Genomic DNA, 20,211 nt, shown 5'->3' on the forward strand with positions numbered 1-20,211 from the left:
ACAGATGAGGAAACTGAGGCTGAGAGTGGTTAAATGACTTGCTCACGTTCACACAGCTCTAAGTGATTTAGATTGGATTTAATCAGTTCTTCCTGACCACAGTTTCAGCACTCTGTCTACTATACTACTTAGCTGTCCCCTACCCAGCCTACTTGTGATCCCTTTCAGCTTTAGGTGACCTGCCCTGAGATTATGTTCCACTGGCAGAGCCTTCCAAAGCATCAGGTCCCTCCGCTCTGTACTACGATGAGGAGACACCAGAGTAGGGCTTTGTGCAGGGGAGGTATTTGTATAGTAAGTGGGGAAAATGATCTTATGATACAGATCTAAGTTGTAGGAGCCCCTTCCTCTCCTCCCCACCTTACTAAAAGCACATAGTTGGGAAGGGGTGAATTTTAGTTTTAACTGACCATTCATTTCCCTTTGTGAATTCTCCAAAGCTTATTTTTAAGGCTAGGCTGTTTGTTTTTAATCAGTCATCCATTAAATTCCTATGTATTTCCACTCCAACTGCACATACTCTTCAACCTCTTTGCTACCATGAGCTAGGTTACTGTGGGATCATAAACTGACTTTAGTATAAACCTAAAGAAAACATAATTAGGATGGCAAATATTTTGAATTAACTTTTAGATTCTTTACTCTTTATATTAATTTGTACTATCATTTTCCTCTATTAGCTTTGCATAAGTGAGAATTGACTGTATAACAAAAAGGTAAAGGAACTGAAAACTGCAACATTAAAATTATCAAGCTTTACCCCAGAGAAGACATAAGAAGCAACCCCACTCCCCTTCTTTAAGGGGTGGGGGATTATAGATTTAGAACACTGGGAAAGCAATAAAAAACAAGCATATTAATAAAAATTTATTGTTACAAAGTAAAGAAATATATGCAGACTTGAATAGGGTTCTTAAAATTGACTTTTAGTTACATAATGTTTTGAGATTTTTTTTCCTTCTAATTTTATAAATTTGGCTAGATACTGCATAGGCAACACTCTTAAAAATAACAAGTCATGTCAATGGAGCTGTAAAATGTAAAAACACTTAAATTATGACACATTTTTGAGCAATTATGTCTCACAATTCTAATTTTGGAATTGTTTCATTCAGTAAAAAGAAAAGATATCTCAAAAGGGTAGCACATAGGATTGCTAATTTTATGTTTTATTATGACATTTCTTTTCCCTTTTTTGCATTATTCAAACAGGTTGATGCCCGAAAATCTGCACCATCTATGGTTGATCGACTTCAGAGGCAAATAATTATAGCAGACTGTCAGGTTTACTTGGCTGTACTTTCTTTTGTGAAACAAGAGTTGTCAGGTAATGCTGAAACATTAACACTTTATTCCATTTCAGTGGGTAAATTATCAATAGGACTCTATTTTTTAGAAAGCCCCCTATTTCAGCCTCTGAAAATATACCAGATGTTACTTATTATTACTACTTAAGAAAGGCAAACCAAACAGAAGTAAAGATTTGGCAAAACAGCAGTAGTAGCTGTATGTCTCTGCTTCATCTTCTTGTCTCAGCAGTATTTACCAGGGGTGGGGAACCTGCAGCCTCAAGGCCACATGTGGCCCTTTAGGCCCTCAAGTGTGACCCTTTGACTGAATCCAAACTTCACAGAACAAATTCTTCTATTAAGGATTAACTAATTAAATTAAAAGATTTATTAGTCCTTTATTAAGACGATCACTTCATATTGGTGATGAAAGTGGAGGTGGCCATTGTCTTCTATTCCACCATTGTCTTCTATGTCATACTTCATTTTTGTGTGGGAAGGCATCTGGTGTTATGAACCTTAAAATGAGAAGTTACTGGTTAGAGCTGTCTTTAGGATATAGATTTTGAAGACTAAAAAAGGTCATTACTAATAATCTAGTTTCTTTGAATGAAGAACTTATTTATCTTTTTAAAATGTAAGCATCTCTTTTTTTTTGGTCATAGAAAAGTTCTATGTGCTCCTTCCCTTTACCTATCCAATAGAATCATATTTCCTAACCAGAAAGTAATATCTAAATTTAGCAAAAAAAAAAAAAATAGCTTTTTCAAATATTCATTGTCAAGCACTTTTCCAATACTACTAGCAAAAACCTATCCCATGAATAGGCAAAAACTCTTTGACAAGAAAAATCTAAAACTAAATTTTATTTTAAAATTGTGAAGGATATGTTGCTGCTTAGTTGAGGTACAAACTTTCCTCATTATACAACATTCTGAAGTCATTTTCATACATATTTGAAAAATCAAAAATGTTTGGTTTCTACATGGACCAAGTTAAAATTAAATTTGACTTTTACTTTATATTCTAATATCTTAATACAATAAGACTTTGACATTTCACTAATGTGAATGCAACCTACCCATGTTAGATCTTTTCATTTTCATCATCTCAGATCTCTTCAAGTACCCTTCTGCCATGGACATTAAATACTTGTCTGATGAAAAGCCTTATAAATCAGAAGACGTGGATGTTGCACAGGGCTGCAAAAAGGGAATAGTACAATAATATTTTTTTTAATTTATCATTTTCCTTTACCCACTGCAGTGCACCAGAAATGAAAGCATAATAGAGTTTATCTAGAGTTCTTTACTCAAAAACAGGACACTGAAGTCTGCTTCTGTAGGGTTCTCATACTAAGATTGTAAGCCTTCCTCTTTTTCTTCTGATTCTTTAAAGTCCCTTGGAAAGAAAGATACTTTTAGACAGAAGTTGAGGCATGAGTTAATTATTTCAACAATCCTTTTTTTTTTGCAAGATCAGTTCATCTGAGTTATATTTAGTCTTTGCTGTTTTGACAATGTACCTACCTGGTTTTTTCTGCTGCTAAACAACCTTGTATGGATGTTGAAATGAAATTGTGACAGACAAGACGTTCTCAGATTCCAACAAAAATAGCTTTCTGCTGAGTAGCTTCACATATATTTCAAAGCAACAGCGTGCAAAATAGAAATGTGCTGAACTTGCCTGGCCGTAGCCCACTGGGCTACCATTTTATTTTCTTCTATGGTGCTTTTGCCTTTTGGGATTTTTTTAGGTGTTTTTTGAATGGAATCTCCTATGAGAAGTAGTCCTCCTGGGCATGAAAGTATTCAGGTGTTTGTTACCGGTGTTCCTTTCTTCTCTCTGGAGGGGCACACAAGCTAGGGAGGCGTGGAAACGAGTTCCCAGCCTTCCTGGGTACAGTGATTTGGCCACCTGGCAAGGTAGTGGGAGAGAGGACCTTATGGCCAGAATAGTGGTAATAATACGCACTCACATTTTTGTATGTTATATTTTTAAAAACATTTTTGTGACAATATTGTGGGGTTACAGAACAGTAATGTATTACTCAGAATCCTTATTGCCCATGATCGCATAGCTTAGTTGTTTTTGTTTATTGATGTTACTTTTCATCCAGGAGAGGTGGAAATATGAGAAACCTGGTGACTTCCGAGTGAGTAGTCTTACATCCAGGGTTGTCTTCCCTTCTTCATGGTTCCTTGGCCCTTGTGAGAAGAGTCAGTCTCTGGGGTTTGAAGATGGTTATGGGACATGGAGTGGGGAGGGTTTCACAACCTGGAGTCAAATTGTTAGGAGACCCAAGACCTGCCTAGGAAGGTGGCGTAGGTATGAGGAGGGTATGGCCAGAGAAGGGTGTGATAGACTGGGACTCAGGTGAAAGAATAGAGAGGACAGGGCTCCAGAACAAAAGAGAAAAGCTCCTGGTAATTAGGGACAGAGTGAGGACTGGAGCTTAGGGTGCCTGATCCCTCAGGAGGTCCTCTTCGCACTGCACTGTGCTTAGTCTCTCCTAATGGTGGGTCTTGGGCAGGAGCAGAGGATTCATGGTGGGGACTGGTTCCAAAGAAACTTGTTGGCCAGAGGACATTGAGGATTGTAGTTACCAGTGTTGTTACCAGCCAACCTAAAAAACCCCGCTTCATCTGCTTATCCTATAATGTGGGTGGAGAATATTTAGAGAAAGACCTGTGATACAATACAAATAGTATTTGTAGTATAGGCAGCTAGATGGTTTTTCTGGAGAAAGACCTGAATTCAAATCCTGACTCAGACATTTAGTAGCTGTGTGACCCTGGGCAAGTGACTTAATCTTTCTCAGCCTCATTTTCCTCATCTATAAAATGAGGTTAATAATAGCATTTTCCTCACAGGGTTGTTGTTTATCTCAAATAAGATAACATATGTAAAGTGCTTTGCAAACCCTCAAAGCATTATATAAATGCTAAACTAACTGATAAATATTTATAAAGTGCCTACTATGTGCCAAGAACTGAGGTTTTTATTACTCATAGTAGTGGTAGCAGTAGTGTATCTATTCACCAGTGGAACTGCATCATCCTGCCCCCTTTTCCTGCAACCTCCCCCCCCCCATCCCACCCACACCATAAAAATTTAGTTTTGGGAAACGTCAGCATATCTTGATATGTTCATTTCCCAATTAAACCCTCTACTCATGGCTATCAAAGGATCAGAGATCCCTTTTTGGGGATAGAACTTCTTACTTCCTAGCTAGCATGGACCATGTCTTCATTCCAGCTAGGCAGATTGTCTGTGGCTTTTTGTTTGTGCCAATGAGTCATTCCACTGGGACAGACTTTGAGAAGCTGAGTGACTGATTGATTGTATGTGACATCTCATCATTGAGAGATGAGAACAGAATGTATGGGGCAGGGGGGAGACAGGTTATTGCTGTTCCCTCACTGCTGCTGTGTTGGTGAGTGTGACGTCATTGACTGCATTGCTGCAGACGACTGTCCTTACAGGTTTTACTCTGTAAGCTGCAGTACTATTGAATATGCAGTGCAAACTGAGACTGGTCTGGAGTTCTCTCAGTCTCCATCTGACTGAGCTTTGCTGTGCTTAGAATTTTATAGAATCATAATTATGGAAACATTGCAGTGAGGTTATCACAGCTCTAAATTATACTTAGGCACTACCATAAATAGTAAGAATAAAATGTTCCTTTATATGAAAAAAATGATTTTGAATTTCATTGCAACCAGTTCTTTGTCTTAAATTGCTTAGATCTAAATTTAGGGTTCTGTTTACCAGCCTACAGTTGAGAGCAGTAAAATTTGTGGAATTTTATCATTTTTATGTGTTTTCAAGTAACATAAAATTGTGATGTCAGATTCTATATTAGCCTGTATTCATTTCATTTTTATTTTAAAGTGGACTTTACTTTTTTAAAGAGAGCTCTATGTGGGGTGAGTAGGTGGCACATTGAGTAAAGTGCCTCCCCGGAGTCAGGAGGACCCAAGTTTGCCTCAGACACTTAACACACACACACACACACACACACACACACACACACAATAGCCATGTAATCTTGGGCAAGTTACTTAACCCCAAATGCCCTCCAAAAGGCAAAAAAAAGAGAGCTCTATGAAATATGCACAATGGTGAGGGGGAGGGGGGGCCAAAGGATGATGCCTCCTGCTTCTACCTGTGTCCAGGCTCTCACTACTTCCAGGTAGAATTATTTTAGCAGAGCTCTTATTTGATCTCTTTTGTCCCTTTTCATTTTATCTTGCATACTGCTGGGAAAGTAACTGTCCATAAACATTCTTTTTGAATGTTAAAAAAAAATTATTTTTTACATGCAACTGGGAAATAAGATACACAGACACTGTATATAGAAATCCATCTTGTCCTACTAGAAAGTTAGAGGGTGGGATGGGGAAGGATATAAGAGAGAGCAGAATGGGGGAAGGGGTATTCAATAGGCTTACTATCTTAGGGTGGGGGTAGGGGAAAGATGGGAGAAAATTTGTGACTCAAAATCTTGTGGAAATGAATGTTGGAAGCTAAAAATAAATAAATAAAAGATTGATTAAAAAAATTCCTTTTGAGAGGCTGGTCAGTGTTGACTTTTTCCTACCATATCAAAAACAGACTCTTCTGCCTGGCTTTCAAAATTCTTCATAGTCTGGACCCCCCCCTTCTCCAACCTAATTTTGTAGTGCTTTCCAATGTGTTCCCTCTAAACACCTGGGAGCACATTATGTTAACTTGATAACATCATTCATTGGCTCCACGAAAGCATAACGCTAAAGAAAGTAACATTATGGTGGGGCAGATGGTTCTCTCAGAATGGTGATGAGCTGTGGTCATCTGCAGGCTGCCCTCTGGGCCTTCTTGACCTTGCACCAAGCTTCTCACCCTTCAGCCTCCCTTCAGGTATGCAGTTCACACCTTGGACATGCCCTCTTCCCCTGAGGCCTTTAATATTTGTAAAGCACTTCTCATATACCTGTCATACAGTAGGTGCTTAATCAGTGCTTATTCCTCTTCCCTTCCTTTTCCATTTAAGAACAGCATCCAAGCCAACTATGACTCTTTCTTCTACAGGCTGTGCTCCAGGCTTCTACCATGCCCCCTCGCCAGGCACCTGTGTGTCCCAGTCTCTGTCACCTCCTCTGCTTTTCAGCTCCCTTTTAGGTTTTAAATGTTATCTTATCCCCCCTCATCCCCCCTTTAGAAAGTGACCTCCTTGAGGGCAGAGATTTGTTCTATTTGTATTCTCAGGTCTTAGCAGTGTTTGGCACATAGTAAGCACTAATAAATGCTTGTTGACTGTTGATTTACTGGTAGCCTTGGGAGTGAAGAACAGGAACTGGAGCTCTCTTAATAGAGAGCAAGAAGGGAAAGGCCCAGGAGCCTGAAGATGTCAGAATGGGGCAGTTAGGTCATCATGTTATTGCAAAACGACATTGGTTGGGTCCGTGGCACAAGGATGCTGGTGTCTGTTGGCAGTTGCTGTTTTGCACCTTTCATTTTTAGTTTCATGTGCATTTGTGTCTTCCCAGTTGTTAACTCTTTGAGGGCACAAATCTGTTCTTTACAACCTCAGTGCTAAATGCAGTTTGCATAGTTCTCACTCAGCAAATAATTGTTTGGCTGACAATTTTAGGTTTTTATAAATTCTCAGGTTCAAGCATCTTATTTATAGCTCATTCTTTCATATTTTCAAACATGTTTTATTAATTTCAGATTTATTTGTTTCTTATTTGTTAATCTTTTGCCACCTTTTAATTAATCATCTTTCTCATCTGTATGTACTTGTGAAAATTGCTAGTATTTTGAGATCTTTCTTTAAGTTGCAAAAATGTTACATTGTTTTGGCCATACTTTTTATTTTTATTTGATGCTTTCATTAAGGAGGAAAAAAAGAAACTAATGCTTTACGGACCACTTTATCTCTTTTCCTGCTTCCTTCTGACACACAGTAATGGTCTTAAAAGAGCGTTAGATTTAGAATCAAGAGACCTAGATTTGAATCCCAGCTCCATCACTTTTTCAGTATATGATCATGGGCAAGTCACTAGACTCGTTTTCCTCACCTGCAAAGTGAGAATAATAATACTTGTATTATGTTCTTCACAGTGTTATGAGAAAAGTACATTGTGAACCTTAAAGTACTATATATAAATTTGAAGTATTTTTTGTAAATTTTGTTCTAGAAAGACAGTCATCCATCAATAACCTATAACTATTAGAGTAGATGTTCTTGAGTAAGGGCCCAGGCCAAGAGCACACCTCTGGGTGGTATGCCGTGTTACGCATTTGTCGGTTTTGTTGTTGTTTTGTTGCCTTCTAGGTGGCTCATGTTTTGAGCTACATTCTGGTAAAGTAAAGAATGTAGCAAAAAATAGTGGAGGAACCTCTGACATAATAGCAGGAGAAGAGCTTACTCCTAGGACCCTAAAGTTGTCACTAGACAGCCTTTTAGGATAGGAGCTCTGTGTGTGACATGCATGTAGAGAGCAGGGGTTTGGGAAAAGATACCAATATCATAGACTGAAAAAAAGCATCAAACCAACTTAGATTGTGCATCGGCTATTTAAATGATCACATATGGAATTTTGACTATTTTAATATTTAAAGTGAAAAACTTTGGGTAGTCTTCATCTGAAATTTGGAATCCACTGTATTTTAATATTTAAAAGGAAAAATTTTGGATAGTCTTCATCTGAAATTTGGAATCCATGCCATTCTCTCTTAAAAATTGGCCTAGTTTTCATGTTGGCTGTAAATATGCAATACTGAAAATTCTTATAACTGCTCTTATGTTCAGAACATGGTAATTTATACTTTAAAAACCAGGTTTTTTTCTCTTTCTTTTTCCTTAGCATACATAAAAGGTGGATGGATCCTTAGAAAAGCCTGGAAAATCTACAACAAATGTTACGTAGACATCAATGCCCTACAGGAATTGTATCAGAAAAAGCTAACTGAAGAACCTTCAGATGCTGCAAATGATAATCACATTGCTGTGGAAGGGGTGTCAGAGGAATGTCTAAATAGACTGAAAGGGGCTGTTAGCTTTGGATATGGACTATTTCATCTTTGTATATCCATGGTGCCCCCAAACCTTCTCAAAATCATCAACCTGCTGGGTTTTCCTGGAGACCGACTGCAGGGCCTTTCTTCATTGATGTATGCAAGTGAAAGTAAGGACATGAAGGCTCCTTTAGCTACGTGAGTAGCTATATTGCAATGCTTTGGTAGATATTATAGTGTTGAAAGTAAGTAAACTACAATCAAAGATGAGACTTTAAAGGAAACAGCAGGTAAAACAATCAGTTGTTTGACACAATGTGATGCCTTATAAAATTTGTCACATCATTGGTGGCTTTTACTCTGTTGGCAGATGATACTGTAATAGAGACTTTTAGATAGACCATACATTCTCTTAAAATCCTCACCAGATTTTAATTGTGCTTTAATCTGGTTAAGTGGAGGAATCACAAAATCAGAGGCTTAGAGCTGGACCCACCACCCTAGAGGCCTCTAGAACAGCCTCGCATTTTACAATTTCAAATGCTTTTTGGAGTTGTACAGATACTGTGTTTTTGAGATTATCTCCCCTGATTTGGTTTTGAAATTGTGAAAGCTCATTTATAAATTTTTGTGTGTTCCTAATAATTCTGTACTTCCAGAGACTTTAAATGTTTGGAAATCTAGCTCTGTGTCACATTAATCAGTGAGCAGGTGTCATAAGTATGATCGACATTTTACACATCAGTTAAACTCAACCATATTATTTTGTTCTGTCGGTGCAATAAGTAGAAATACAGGTGCTGGAACAGGTGGGTGGAGAAGCTGCTTCTCTCCAGCTAGAACAAAAGGTTATTAGGCAAGTCTCTTAATTTCAAGGTAGTCACCAGTGACATTATTGAAGGTTGTCTTTGGGAAATTGACTGTCAATTGACAAAATAATGATACAAGAAAACTTTTCTCTGGAGTTTCACTTTACCCTTACCTATCAAATACCTCAGATAAGGTGATGCTATCAAAAGAAACCTTTCTAAATCATTTATTTAAGTACAGTGTCTGGCACCTAGTAAGTGCTTAATAATTAATGCTTGTTGACTGACTAACATGCAAGAGAATTTGCTCTCTAATTCAAGATTCTTATGTATTTCCATGATGTAGTGAATAGGACTGACCTTGAAGCCAGGAAGAACTGAGTTCAAGGTTTGCCTCTGACATATAGCTGTCTTGTGACTCCAGGCACATCATTTATCCTTTCCATAGTCTATGCAGCATGATGTTACAGTCTTATTCCATGCAACTCTCTGGGACTATAGGTGGAAAGAAGGGGCTGGACCTGTGTTGGTAAAGGGAGTTTCTGCATGTGCCAGTGAAATCATCACTATTTTGTTATCACTTTGAAAAGTATCTCAGTATAGTCCTGTGAAAATAATAGAAACCACCTACTTTCATTTACCAAATTTGAGTTGGAAAGAACCTTAACAGTCTTCTAGCCCAGCCCATACCTGAGAAGATTACATGCTGTCATTTGTCCTGCAGGTGGTTAACCTCTAGGGGGGAGGAGCCCACCACCTCAGAGGCAGCCCAGTCCACTTGGGAATAACTTTAACGGTTCAGTTCTGGCTGACGTTGAGCCTGGATTTTCTTTGTAACTTCCCATTGCTTCTGGTTCTTACCTCCAGGCTTAGCTAGGGAGAGTATGGTCCCTTTTCCACTTGACAGCCCATCAGATGCATGGATAAATCCATCACATCCCTCAAGCTTTTTCTTCTCTGGGCTAACACCGCCAGTTTTTTCACCTGTTCCTTTTGTGCCATGAAATGAAGGCCCTTCAACATCCCAGCTGCTCTCTTCTCCAATGTAATAATGTCCTTCCTAAACTGGGGTGCCCAGAATTGAGCACAGTATTCCAAGTGTAACCTGATCAGGGCAGAACATAGTAGTACCTTCTTATTCCTGAAAGCTAGGCAGTTCAAAATGGCACTTGATTTTTTTGTGTGCCTCATTATTTATGTGGACCCCATTATTTTGAAGTTTTAATGAATTTATCCTATCCCATATCTGACTAATTGTTTTCATTGATTGAATAAACAAGCTAATAGTGGAAAAACAATTGTCAGAGAGATACTTGTTCTTCTTAAAAAAACAGACTAAACCTAGAATTTTGTGGAAAGTAGAAAGATTAGTGGACTTGTAGTGAGAAGACTTGAATCAAATCCCAGCCCCACCATTGAACTACCTGTGTGATCATTAACCTCTCTGTGCCTCGGTTTCTCTGTTGGTTCAGTGGGGATACTAATACTTACACTACCTACCTCTCACTATTGTTGTGAGAAAAGTGTTTTACATATTGAAAATGCTATTTGAAATGTGACCAATTACTGGACATGCTCATTTACCTATGATTGTCATGCCAGTTAGTCATCATTTTTATTTATTCATTCAAACAAGTATTTTGTTAGTTTATATTAAGTGATGATAATCGCTTATAATTAATGAAGAAATAGGTCTTTTAACACATTCTATAAGTCAATATTGGCTTTATCAGTCTCAGGCAATGATTTTACTGAATTTTAAAAAACTGATTATATTATAATCATCCATTCCAGCCATCAACTAGGTGTAATTTATTATTAAGTTTTAGAATAGTGATAAAAAGGTTCTATCTTTTTGTTTTCAGATAATTTTGTCTATTTTAATCCAATCATTGTAATTTAAGACTGTAGCTTGTAATTTTCAATTATCAATGTCAAGTTCTGAGGTCTATACCACTAAGCTTTGTGAGTTATATCTATTAATATCTATTACTGTTTGTATCAAAGTATATTTGTTTATTATACCATAAGTATAATTAACTGTCTTTGTTGTAAAGAAGGAAAATTATATACCCACTGGAAAAAGTGGGAAGGACATGGTATTTCTCTTATTTAAAAAGGCTAAAAGTACATAGGATCTCAGATTTAGAGTTGGAAAGGGTCACTTTGTACAGACATGGAAATTGAGGCTTCTGATTGAAGGGTTAAGGTTTTTAATTTGTATGTTGATTTCATTTCCATTGCACTTTTGTTTGCATTCAATTTACAAGTAAATAATTGTTTCAATTTTGACTAGCTGTTTGTTTCACTTGACTCTCTAGCTATCATTTTTAAATGACCCAGGAAATAGGAATGTTTCTATTACCTTTTTTTTAAATTAATCACCTAATTGCAAAGAATAGATTGCTTTTTATCATGTACTTAACTCTTTAGTTGAGATTTTCAAGAGTATTGACATAGCTAAAATATTATCAAAAGTTAGTCTTTTTATCTCTGGAGGCTGTATAAATCCAGATCTGGGTCAAAATGATGTTTAGAATGTGCTAATATTTAAAGCTGTTTGGGGGATGCAGGATATGTGCCCTTAAAAATAAAGACTAAACGACCAGTGAAATTGTTTACTTAACCTCACTGTCCTAATTTTCTTTAGATTAGCTCTACTATGGTATCACACTGTAGTTCGTCCTTTCTTTGCTTTGGATGGCAGCGATAACAAGGCAGGCTTGGATGAAGCAAAAGAGATTCTCCTGAAGAAAGAAGCTGCTTATCCAAATTCTTCCCTGTTTATGTTCTTCAAGGGACGAATACAGAGATTAGAGGTACAATCTATCTGATTTTTTTAAAAGAAAAATATACATCATGCTTTAATACTAATTTCAATAAGGACATTAAAAAAACAATGTCAACTTGAATTACATGTGTTTTTATTGAAATTCCTACAGAATGTTCTTTAGAAATTATAGTAATTCATGCAATGGAATATTATAATTCTATTAAGACACACAAGTATGAAGAATATAAGGAAATATCGGAAGCTTTTATAAAATAAGCAGAAAAAGCAGAATACAAAGAACAGAACTCTGAATACTAATTATGAACATAGTAAAAAAGGAACTATGAATAAATGGATAAAAAATCTTGTTCAGGACTAAACTAAACAGTTATGACATTTTATAATTTGAATTTTATTTACTTAAGTGTAAATTGGTGCAAAGTTTAATCTGTTGTATTTGTTTTTTTGTTCTGTAAAATATTTCTTAAAAACTAAATGTGACAGTAAGTAGACTGACTAAAATCAGTCAGGAAACACTGATCAAGTTCCTACTGTGTGCCAGGTCCTAGGCCAAGCACTGAGGATTCAAAGCAAGGCAAAGGGGACGGTCCCTAATCTTGAGGCGTTCAAAGTCTGATGAACAAGACAATACGCACACATAAATATGTATAAAGGAGAACTAATCTTGCTGCATCTCAAATACTAGCTTATATTATCACCAGCCCATCTGATGTATGACTCCGACCATTGTCCAACAGTCATTACATCAAGGTTCAATTATCTCCAAATCCATGATCTCATTAATGTGGGTTTTCCTTCCTGTTGCAGCCCATCATTTAGCTGCTCCTATAACTTTCCCCCGGGAGATCTCTCCAATTTACTGAGGGCTTTCCTTGCATTCTTTTGACATTGCAAGACTACCAAGAAAGCTTGTGTGCTGTCCATCGATATTCCTTGTTCTCTATGAGACCAGCCTGTCCTTTCTTTTTTTAAGTGTGTACATTTCCTTGATTTATTGGGCACCAATTATTCTTTATGGTTCCTTGTTTGTAGGATGTTGTCACCTTACTCTTTGGGTGATCTTCAATTTCAGTTCTTCAGAGACTTTAGTATTTGATGACTTTACTGCCAAGCACCCTTGAAAGTATGTTGATGTGGGATATTACATAGTGAATAGAGCACCGGCCCTGGAGTCAGGAGGACCTGAGTTCAAATCCCACCTCAGACACTTAACTCAAAAACTAGGCGTGTGACCTTGGGCAAGTCACTTAACACCAATTGCCCTCCAAAAAGCAAAAAAAGAAAGAAAGAAAGAAAGAATGTTGTTGTTAAGTGATGGTTTCTTTGTTTTGAGCAGGAAGTTTGGCATTATTAAAAGGATTTTATTATTTTCAAAAGGCAATCCATGTTATTTTTATTCATACTGATGTGCAACCTCCATAGATTTTCCATTCAACTTCATCCCATCATCTGGACAATAGACTTTCTATGTTTACCTGGTTTTACCTGTGTGGATAGGTAGTCCAAATTCTTTTGATTATGAATCTCTTTTAGGATGTCCTTTAGGGTGCCAGATCTTGATGCAAATACCTGTAAATGGGAGCATCTATAGAAAATTCTTTCTTGACTTAGACTCTACATTGGATCTTCTCTCTGACAGTGTTGAATGACTTTGTTGCAAAACAATTCTTGAATTATTTTTCATGGCAATGACAATCAAAATCTAGGACTGATTGGTCTTTGGTTGCCTTCTCCCTTTTTCTCTTGTTTTTGTCAACAGTATTAAGTAACTAGCCTGAGATTTATCCAGCAAATTTTTAAGAACTCTTTCTTCTAGAGTTTAGGGTTATCTATGTATTATAGCTGGAGGTACTATATCCTAAATATAATGGCTTTCAAGGTATTTTATAAAATCCAGTTACCCTCAGGGTATATCATATGGAAATTTTTAACTGAGTTCAGCCTTTGTACCTTGAGAACTATTTCACAAACCAGAGTTGGTCTAGTAGGTAGTAACTCCCTTTTTTAGAATTTAAGTTCTGAGAGGGTTCTTTAAAAGAGATATTTTAAAAAATGACCAACAAACCACTAAAACACTAGTAATAATGTTGCCCTTCTCAAGCAGAGCTTAATAAATGTCAGTTATTGTTATCAGTGAAGGCTAAAATAGTATTCTATAGAGTAAAAAATAAAGGATTATTTTTTCTGACTTAGTTGACTACATTATATTAGCAATATTATAGTGACCAGGAAAGAATTCTGTATATCTATTTCAAGATTTCCTTGAAAGCAACTGAATAACTATATAGAATAAGCATTTCTGTTTTGAGAGACTTTCCGTCTATTTCTGGTTATAACCAAATAATTTTGAACTAACATACCTTTTTAAGCTGCTTGATCTGGTTGTGAATTTTGGTTCCAGTTGTAGGCCTATTTCTCACTTTACAAAACAAAATGAATTTTTAGTTTCTGCCAGGGACTGAGAAGATGGCTGACAAGCAAATGGGCCCTGTTATTGATATGGCTCTGGAAATAAAATCAAAACATCACAAAAAATAATAGCTATGGTTTAATTATCAAATCAAGGCTCATTAGAGATATTTGAATGTTTTCTAATAGTCATAATATGACAAATTTTCGTACTTGCTGGATTTGTGCTCCAAATGATTAAATTAGTATTCCCTTTTCTTGCTATGATATTATTTGCCAAATAATGGAAATCAACATTTGGCATTCAAGGTTAATTATTCAAAGTTCCAAAGTGATCTAGTTATGAAGGGTTCCATAAAATGAATGTCCAGTAACAATATTATGACTCCTTTGAATATATGTTTATGCAATATCTAATCTAGTAATCACTTATTATGTATGCATACTATTTGCCAGGAACTATGCTAAGTGCTAAAGATAAAATTAATCAAAAGAAAAACAGCCTCTGTCCTCAAAGTTTACATTCTAAGGGGGGAGACAACTTACAAAAGGAAGCAGGAAATTGACAGGGGACCATTAGGGGGTGACTGATATAAGAACATCTTGTTTCTTGAAACCAGTTACAGTAGTAGATGCAAAGTGGAGTGAGCTAAGCATCCAGTTTCTGCCTTCTATAAAGGAAGGAATTGGGGAAAGTTTGGTATTTTGCCCCTCAGCCCTTCGGTCAGAGGGGAGAGAGGTGGCTGAGGGAAGTGATGTCTGTCAAGGCTTGAGTTAACAGCATGGTAGTGAGTTTAAAAGTGATGAGCTTGTTCTGGGAGAGGCATCTTCTTCTGTGCAGTCAAAACCTGTGTGTGTACATATATACATGCATATATATCTATATATCTACGTACATACACGTATACATATACACATACACCTAAAATGTTATCTGTGTTAAGTTGTCTTAACTCAAGAAAAACAGATATAATTAAGAACATTTCCTACATAAATTCAAATATTGTAAAGACACATTAAGCTTTTAGAAAAGACAGTTAAGGGACAGGTGACACTACAGAACATAAATGTAAGATATTCTTGTTCAGTTTTTGTATTTTCTATGTAAGAACTTCCCTATTTTACCCAAGTATTCATTTACAGATCACTGAATACTTGACAGGCTAAGGCACAGAGGAACTTTCAGATGAAATGTTAGAAGCTGCCCTTATTAAAAGTCATTCCAAAATGAAGATAAAGTAGTGCCAGAATCTAAGTGGGTTGGAAAAAAGCATGGTTTAATTTGGACAGATTTTCAGGAGCACAATTTCTGTGTAAAATAAAGTATAGCCACAGTCAGCTCTTGGTCACTAATGACTTGTTTAATCTTTGCCTTAATAAGTCTGATCTGATTGTAGACTGATGACTGATTCAGAAATGAGTCAACAACCATAATAGGTCATTTCCTGTTAAAATAAAACAATTTTTATATTTTGCTAGGTCATTTAGTGCCTATGTTGAACACCTTTTAATCATTTTCTTGAAAAAAGTATTCATTCAGTAGAGGTGTGAGGCTTCTGTGTAGCCTACAAGTCTTTGGTATCTCTCATTCTTTGCTCCTGAACTGTATTTTCCAACTTATCTTTTGCTGTCATCATTTTTGCCTACCTTCGAATTAATTTGGCTGAGAATCTAAGCATATGTGGCTTTAATTTCAAGGCTCTTAATTGAGTTCTTTGCAGAAATTCTTTATATAATCATTCTTTACAACAGATTCTGACACATAAATTACAATTCTTTTCATGGTCTTTTTGTAAATAACATGACCACTGCAACATGAGAAGACCCAAATACACCATTAAATTATGTTTAGCCTTTGGATACATAGTAAAACCAACTCTACCAATTTCTTTGCCTCTCCAAGGAGAGCCTATGGACACTATTCACATTTAACTACTCCCTTCTAGCTATTCTTCTTTTGATCTCATTTCTAGCATGAATGTTTATATTTCAATTGTTTATTTCCTCCTCTAGTCTGGCTACTTGTTGATTACTAAACAAAAATCTCACATTTATAATACAATTGCTGAATTAATATTTATGCAAAGTCTAAAAATTGTATGATTCTTTTTTTAAAAAAATTTTTGAAGAGGGGGAAGGCTAGGTAATTGGGGTTAGGTGACTTGCCCAAGGTCACACAGTTAATAAGTGTGTCAAGTGTTTGTGGCTGGATTTGAACTCAGGAAAATTGTTTGTTTTTTAATACCCTTTGCCATTTTTTTTTTGTTGTTCTACCATAACATTATAGAAATTGAAAATGTAGAACTAAAGACCATTTTGCATTTTTCTTTGTTTTATTGGTGGCTAGTGTCCTACCTACTGGTGATGAGCCTCTCTGTACTTAACTTGACTGGTCCTTGGGAAGGAGGTCCTTGGAAGTTTGATATGACATATGATATGAATGATGGGAACAGTGATGGCTTATAAGAGCTCAGAAAAGGGAACCACAATTTCCGACTAGGGTGGTCAACAAAGGCTTCAAATAGGATATGATCTAGGTCTCAAAGCATGGGCAGTATTTAGATAGGTAGAACATAGGGAGAAAGGTACGCACAAGGGCATACTGATGAGACTAAGGAAAGGGGTGTTCAGTAGAATGCCTTGGTTGCATTAAATTTGTGTAGGGGAGTAGGAAAGGTAAATTGGAGCTAGATTATAAAAGGCCTTGAATGCTAAGCTAAGGAATATGGATTATATTCTATAGATATTTGTGGGACCATTGGAAAGTGTTTAAGCTAGGGAGTGACATGACATAAGTGGTATTGAAGAAAGACTCATCTGTTATTCCCTCACCCAATGTATCTCTCAGTGGCCAAATCCTTTGATTCCTACCTTTACAGCATGTCTGACATCTGCTCATCACAGCCAACCAAGTTCAAGATCATTTCTGGAAATAGCTACCTGTTTGGTCTCCCTGCTTCCAATCTTTCCCTTTTTAAAACATAAGCTTGATCGTGTCACTCTTCTTCTCAAGAAACTTTATAATAGTTATCTCTTACCTTTAGGATAAAAATATAAATCTGTAGCCATTCACAATTATGCAGTGTTTCCCTTCATACCTTTGTTTCAGCCAAGCTGGTTTACATATTGTAATCCATCCATGACATTCCATCTCTGCCTTTCTTCATTTTCAGTGAGTCTCTCATGTCTCTCTCCTCACCTTTGCCTTTTGGAATCCCTAGTTTACAGACTTAGTTCAATTGCCCACCACCTACAGGAGGTCTTTTTTCTGATTCTCCTGATTATTGGTACTCCCCTATCCCTGCCCCCAACATCCATTAGGTAATTTTGTTTCATGTTTTGTCCTCCTCAGCCCAATTCAGCACACAGAATATAGGCATCTTAAGGCAGTGATTATTAAGTTTTATTTTGTCTTGGTATCTCTAACACCACATTGGCACATAGTCCTTGCCTAATATGTGTTTGTTTAATTTGGCCATGAGCATGACAAGTTTAGATCAGCCTTTGATTTTTAAAAAAACTTTCTAGCTTAAATGTGTTCCTTATAGACAGAATATTGTTTACTTTTTCATCATTAAATCTATTCAGTAGCTCTTGTATTTTAGTGGGGAGTTTGGCCCATCTGCATCTAGAGTTAGATTTGTTGTGTCTTTTCTTCAGAATTAAATACACACTTTCTTATTCTTACTGATTTATTCTTATATATCAAAACTTAATAGAATAATTCTAAACAAATTTTTCTGTTTAACATCAGTATCTGGGTTATTTTAACTTAATCTTTCTCAAAATTGGAACATTACTTTGAGATTTTCTTGTTCTCCTCCTTTCATTTTCCACTTGTTCTTTGAAACATTCTTCTGAAACAGTCAATGATTTAGCCAGTATGGTGCTCTGACACATTTTGTTAAAAGCTGGCTAACAATTTTGTTTGTTTTAAACTTGTCTTTTTGGCTGGAAGGTTTGTTTGTTGTTTCAAGACAACCTTGAAATGAATGCTGTGTGTTTGCTTCTCAGATTTGCATTTTTATTTTCATGAAGCATTACCAAGTTTTGCTAGGTAATTATGGACCATGGTTCATGGACCATGCTTATTGTTGTTCATCTTTTGTTCTTGAAGACCGATGACATCACAAGGATCATGTCTTGACTTGCACATGAACTAGATTTGAGTGAGGAAGAGCTGTGAAAAGTTCTCAGCCTCTCTCTCTCTTCCGGTCATCAGAATCCAGTGGCAAAATAAAGGTCAAGATGATTGGTAATGGCCTGGGATGCAGTGAGTGACCTTGGCCTTTCTAAATTAAGGTCTTTCCCAGGTCTCAGTGTATCTGAAGCCATGCCTTTTCAATGACTAAGGAGTAGGTAAGAATTGAGACAAAAGTTGGCCCAATTTATCATCTAGAGATACCAATCTTGTAGGGGAATGGCCTCAGAGTTTCTTGCCAAAACAGAAAACAGTTGCTATTTGCATTCATTTTAAACCATCAGAACCTGAACAGTGAGCCACAGGGGCTGGAGCTGGGCCTGTTATTGGCCATTCACTGAGATCCAGAATGATTTTGATCAGTCAGTAACATTTATTAAAAGCCTGTGTGTGCCAGGTGTTGTTCTAGGTATTTGATTTCCATAATCCCCTTTTCATCCTTGAAAACCATTGTGATAATATTTATTTTTCTTTGATAAGTGCTTTCTGCACTTCTGAGAGCTCATAGTTGAAAGGGAGGCAACATGGTATGATGGAAAGAACACAGGTTTTGAAGTCAGAGGACATAGGTTCAAATCCTATATCCCTTAACAGCTCCAGCTTACAGTCTTCTCACCCATAAAACTAAGAATTGGACTAGATAACCTTATAATTCTATTTCAGCTTTAAATCTGTGATAAATTTACATTTTAATGATGATTTGTTTAGATATATAAAATCTCAGTTTCTTCCTTGTTACTGGTCTTCTGGATTCTTTCTCTTTTTATTCTACCAATTTTTACCAATACTAGACATTTTTCTTTGTCAGTTTCCTAGGGGAAAGGTATCCAGATTATTTTGTTTTTCTAAGGTCTCTGGTAGGTCATCAGTTCTTATTGTTGGACTGTGATCATTCAGTCAATAAATATTTATTAAATGCCTACTGTGTGCCAGGCACTCACTGTACAAAGTGGTAAAGATACAAAAAAAGATGAGTCCTTTCTCTCAGTGAGCTTGTGATCTGGTGGTGTCTGAATGTTTTTAAATAGGTGAGATAATGTAGTGTTTGGTTTTTGTGAGTGTAGTTCTAATATTTCTAACATTTCCAACTATACTGCATTGTGTGCAATTTTCTTTTTAGTTTTAAGCCTGCTATTCATTGCTTTGGGGTTTTGTTTTTGAGGTTTTCTATTGTGTTCTCCATAATGATCATTATCATCACTGTTTCTTCACATTCATTTTTCTCCTTTTAATTTTTGCTTAATTTTTTCATGTGATTTTAAGCTTTCTTCCAGCTCTTATTTAGCCTCATGAATTTCTTAACATTATCATTTCCTGTTTTATTTCTTTAAATGTGGTGGTTATTCATTCAAGGACTACTTTCAAGAAAGTTTCTTTTTCCATCTCTTTTATTTCATAGGATTTTCTACTGATTCAGTTGCTCTACAGTGTTTTAAGACTATATTAGCATTCATTTTTGCTTCACTGTTTTTTATTTTCTTGTTTGATTTTCAATCAATTTCTCTTGCTTTTGATGTTTCTTTGTTGTGTTTTTGGTGGAATGTATAGGGAACCTAACACTTTTCAATCTAATCATTCCAACATTTTGTATCAGTCTTCCCTCCCAAGGTTGTTGTGTAGTTCAAATAATAATGGATGGGATGTGAAAATTGTAAAGTACTATAAAAATACGAGTATTTTTACTGTAGTAGTTGTTATGGATGA

General features: G+C 36.3%; 1 protein-coding gene across 2 annotated transcripts in view; it reads left to right on the top strand.

The window, feature by feature from the left end:
• TTC39C (tetratricopeptide repeat domain 39C) overlaps nucleotides 1-20,211 on the top strand; it is a 112,453-nt gene that overhangs the window by 42,433 nt on the left and 49,809 nt on the right. For both annotated transcript variants that reach the window (XM_069099799.1, XM_069099800.1), the window contains exons 4-6: nucleotides 1,213-1,327; nucleotides 8,144-8,492; nucleotides 11,754-11,922. In XM_069099799.1, coding sequence (XP_068955900.1) covers nucleotides 1,213-1,327; nucleotides 8,144-8,492; nucleotides 11,754-11,922 — 633 coding nt within the window. The remainder of the gene's footprint in view (nucleotides 1-1,212; nucleotides 1,328-8,143; nucleotides 8,493-11,753; nucleotides 11,923-20,211) is intronic.

This window comes from Petaurus breviceps, unplaced genomic scaffold (assembly GCF_028583685.1).
Source record: "Petaurus breviceps papuanus isolate PSGF00001 unplaced genomic scaffold, PetGlider_PUasm1.0 38, whole genome shotgun sequence".
In the NCBI taxonomy this organism is placed as follows: Eukaryota; Metazoa; Chordata; class Mammalia; order Diprotodontia; family Petauridae; genus Petaurus; species Petaurus breviceps.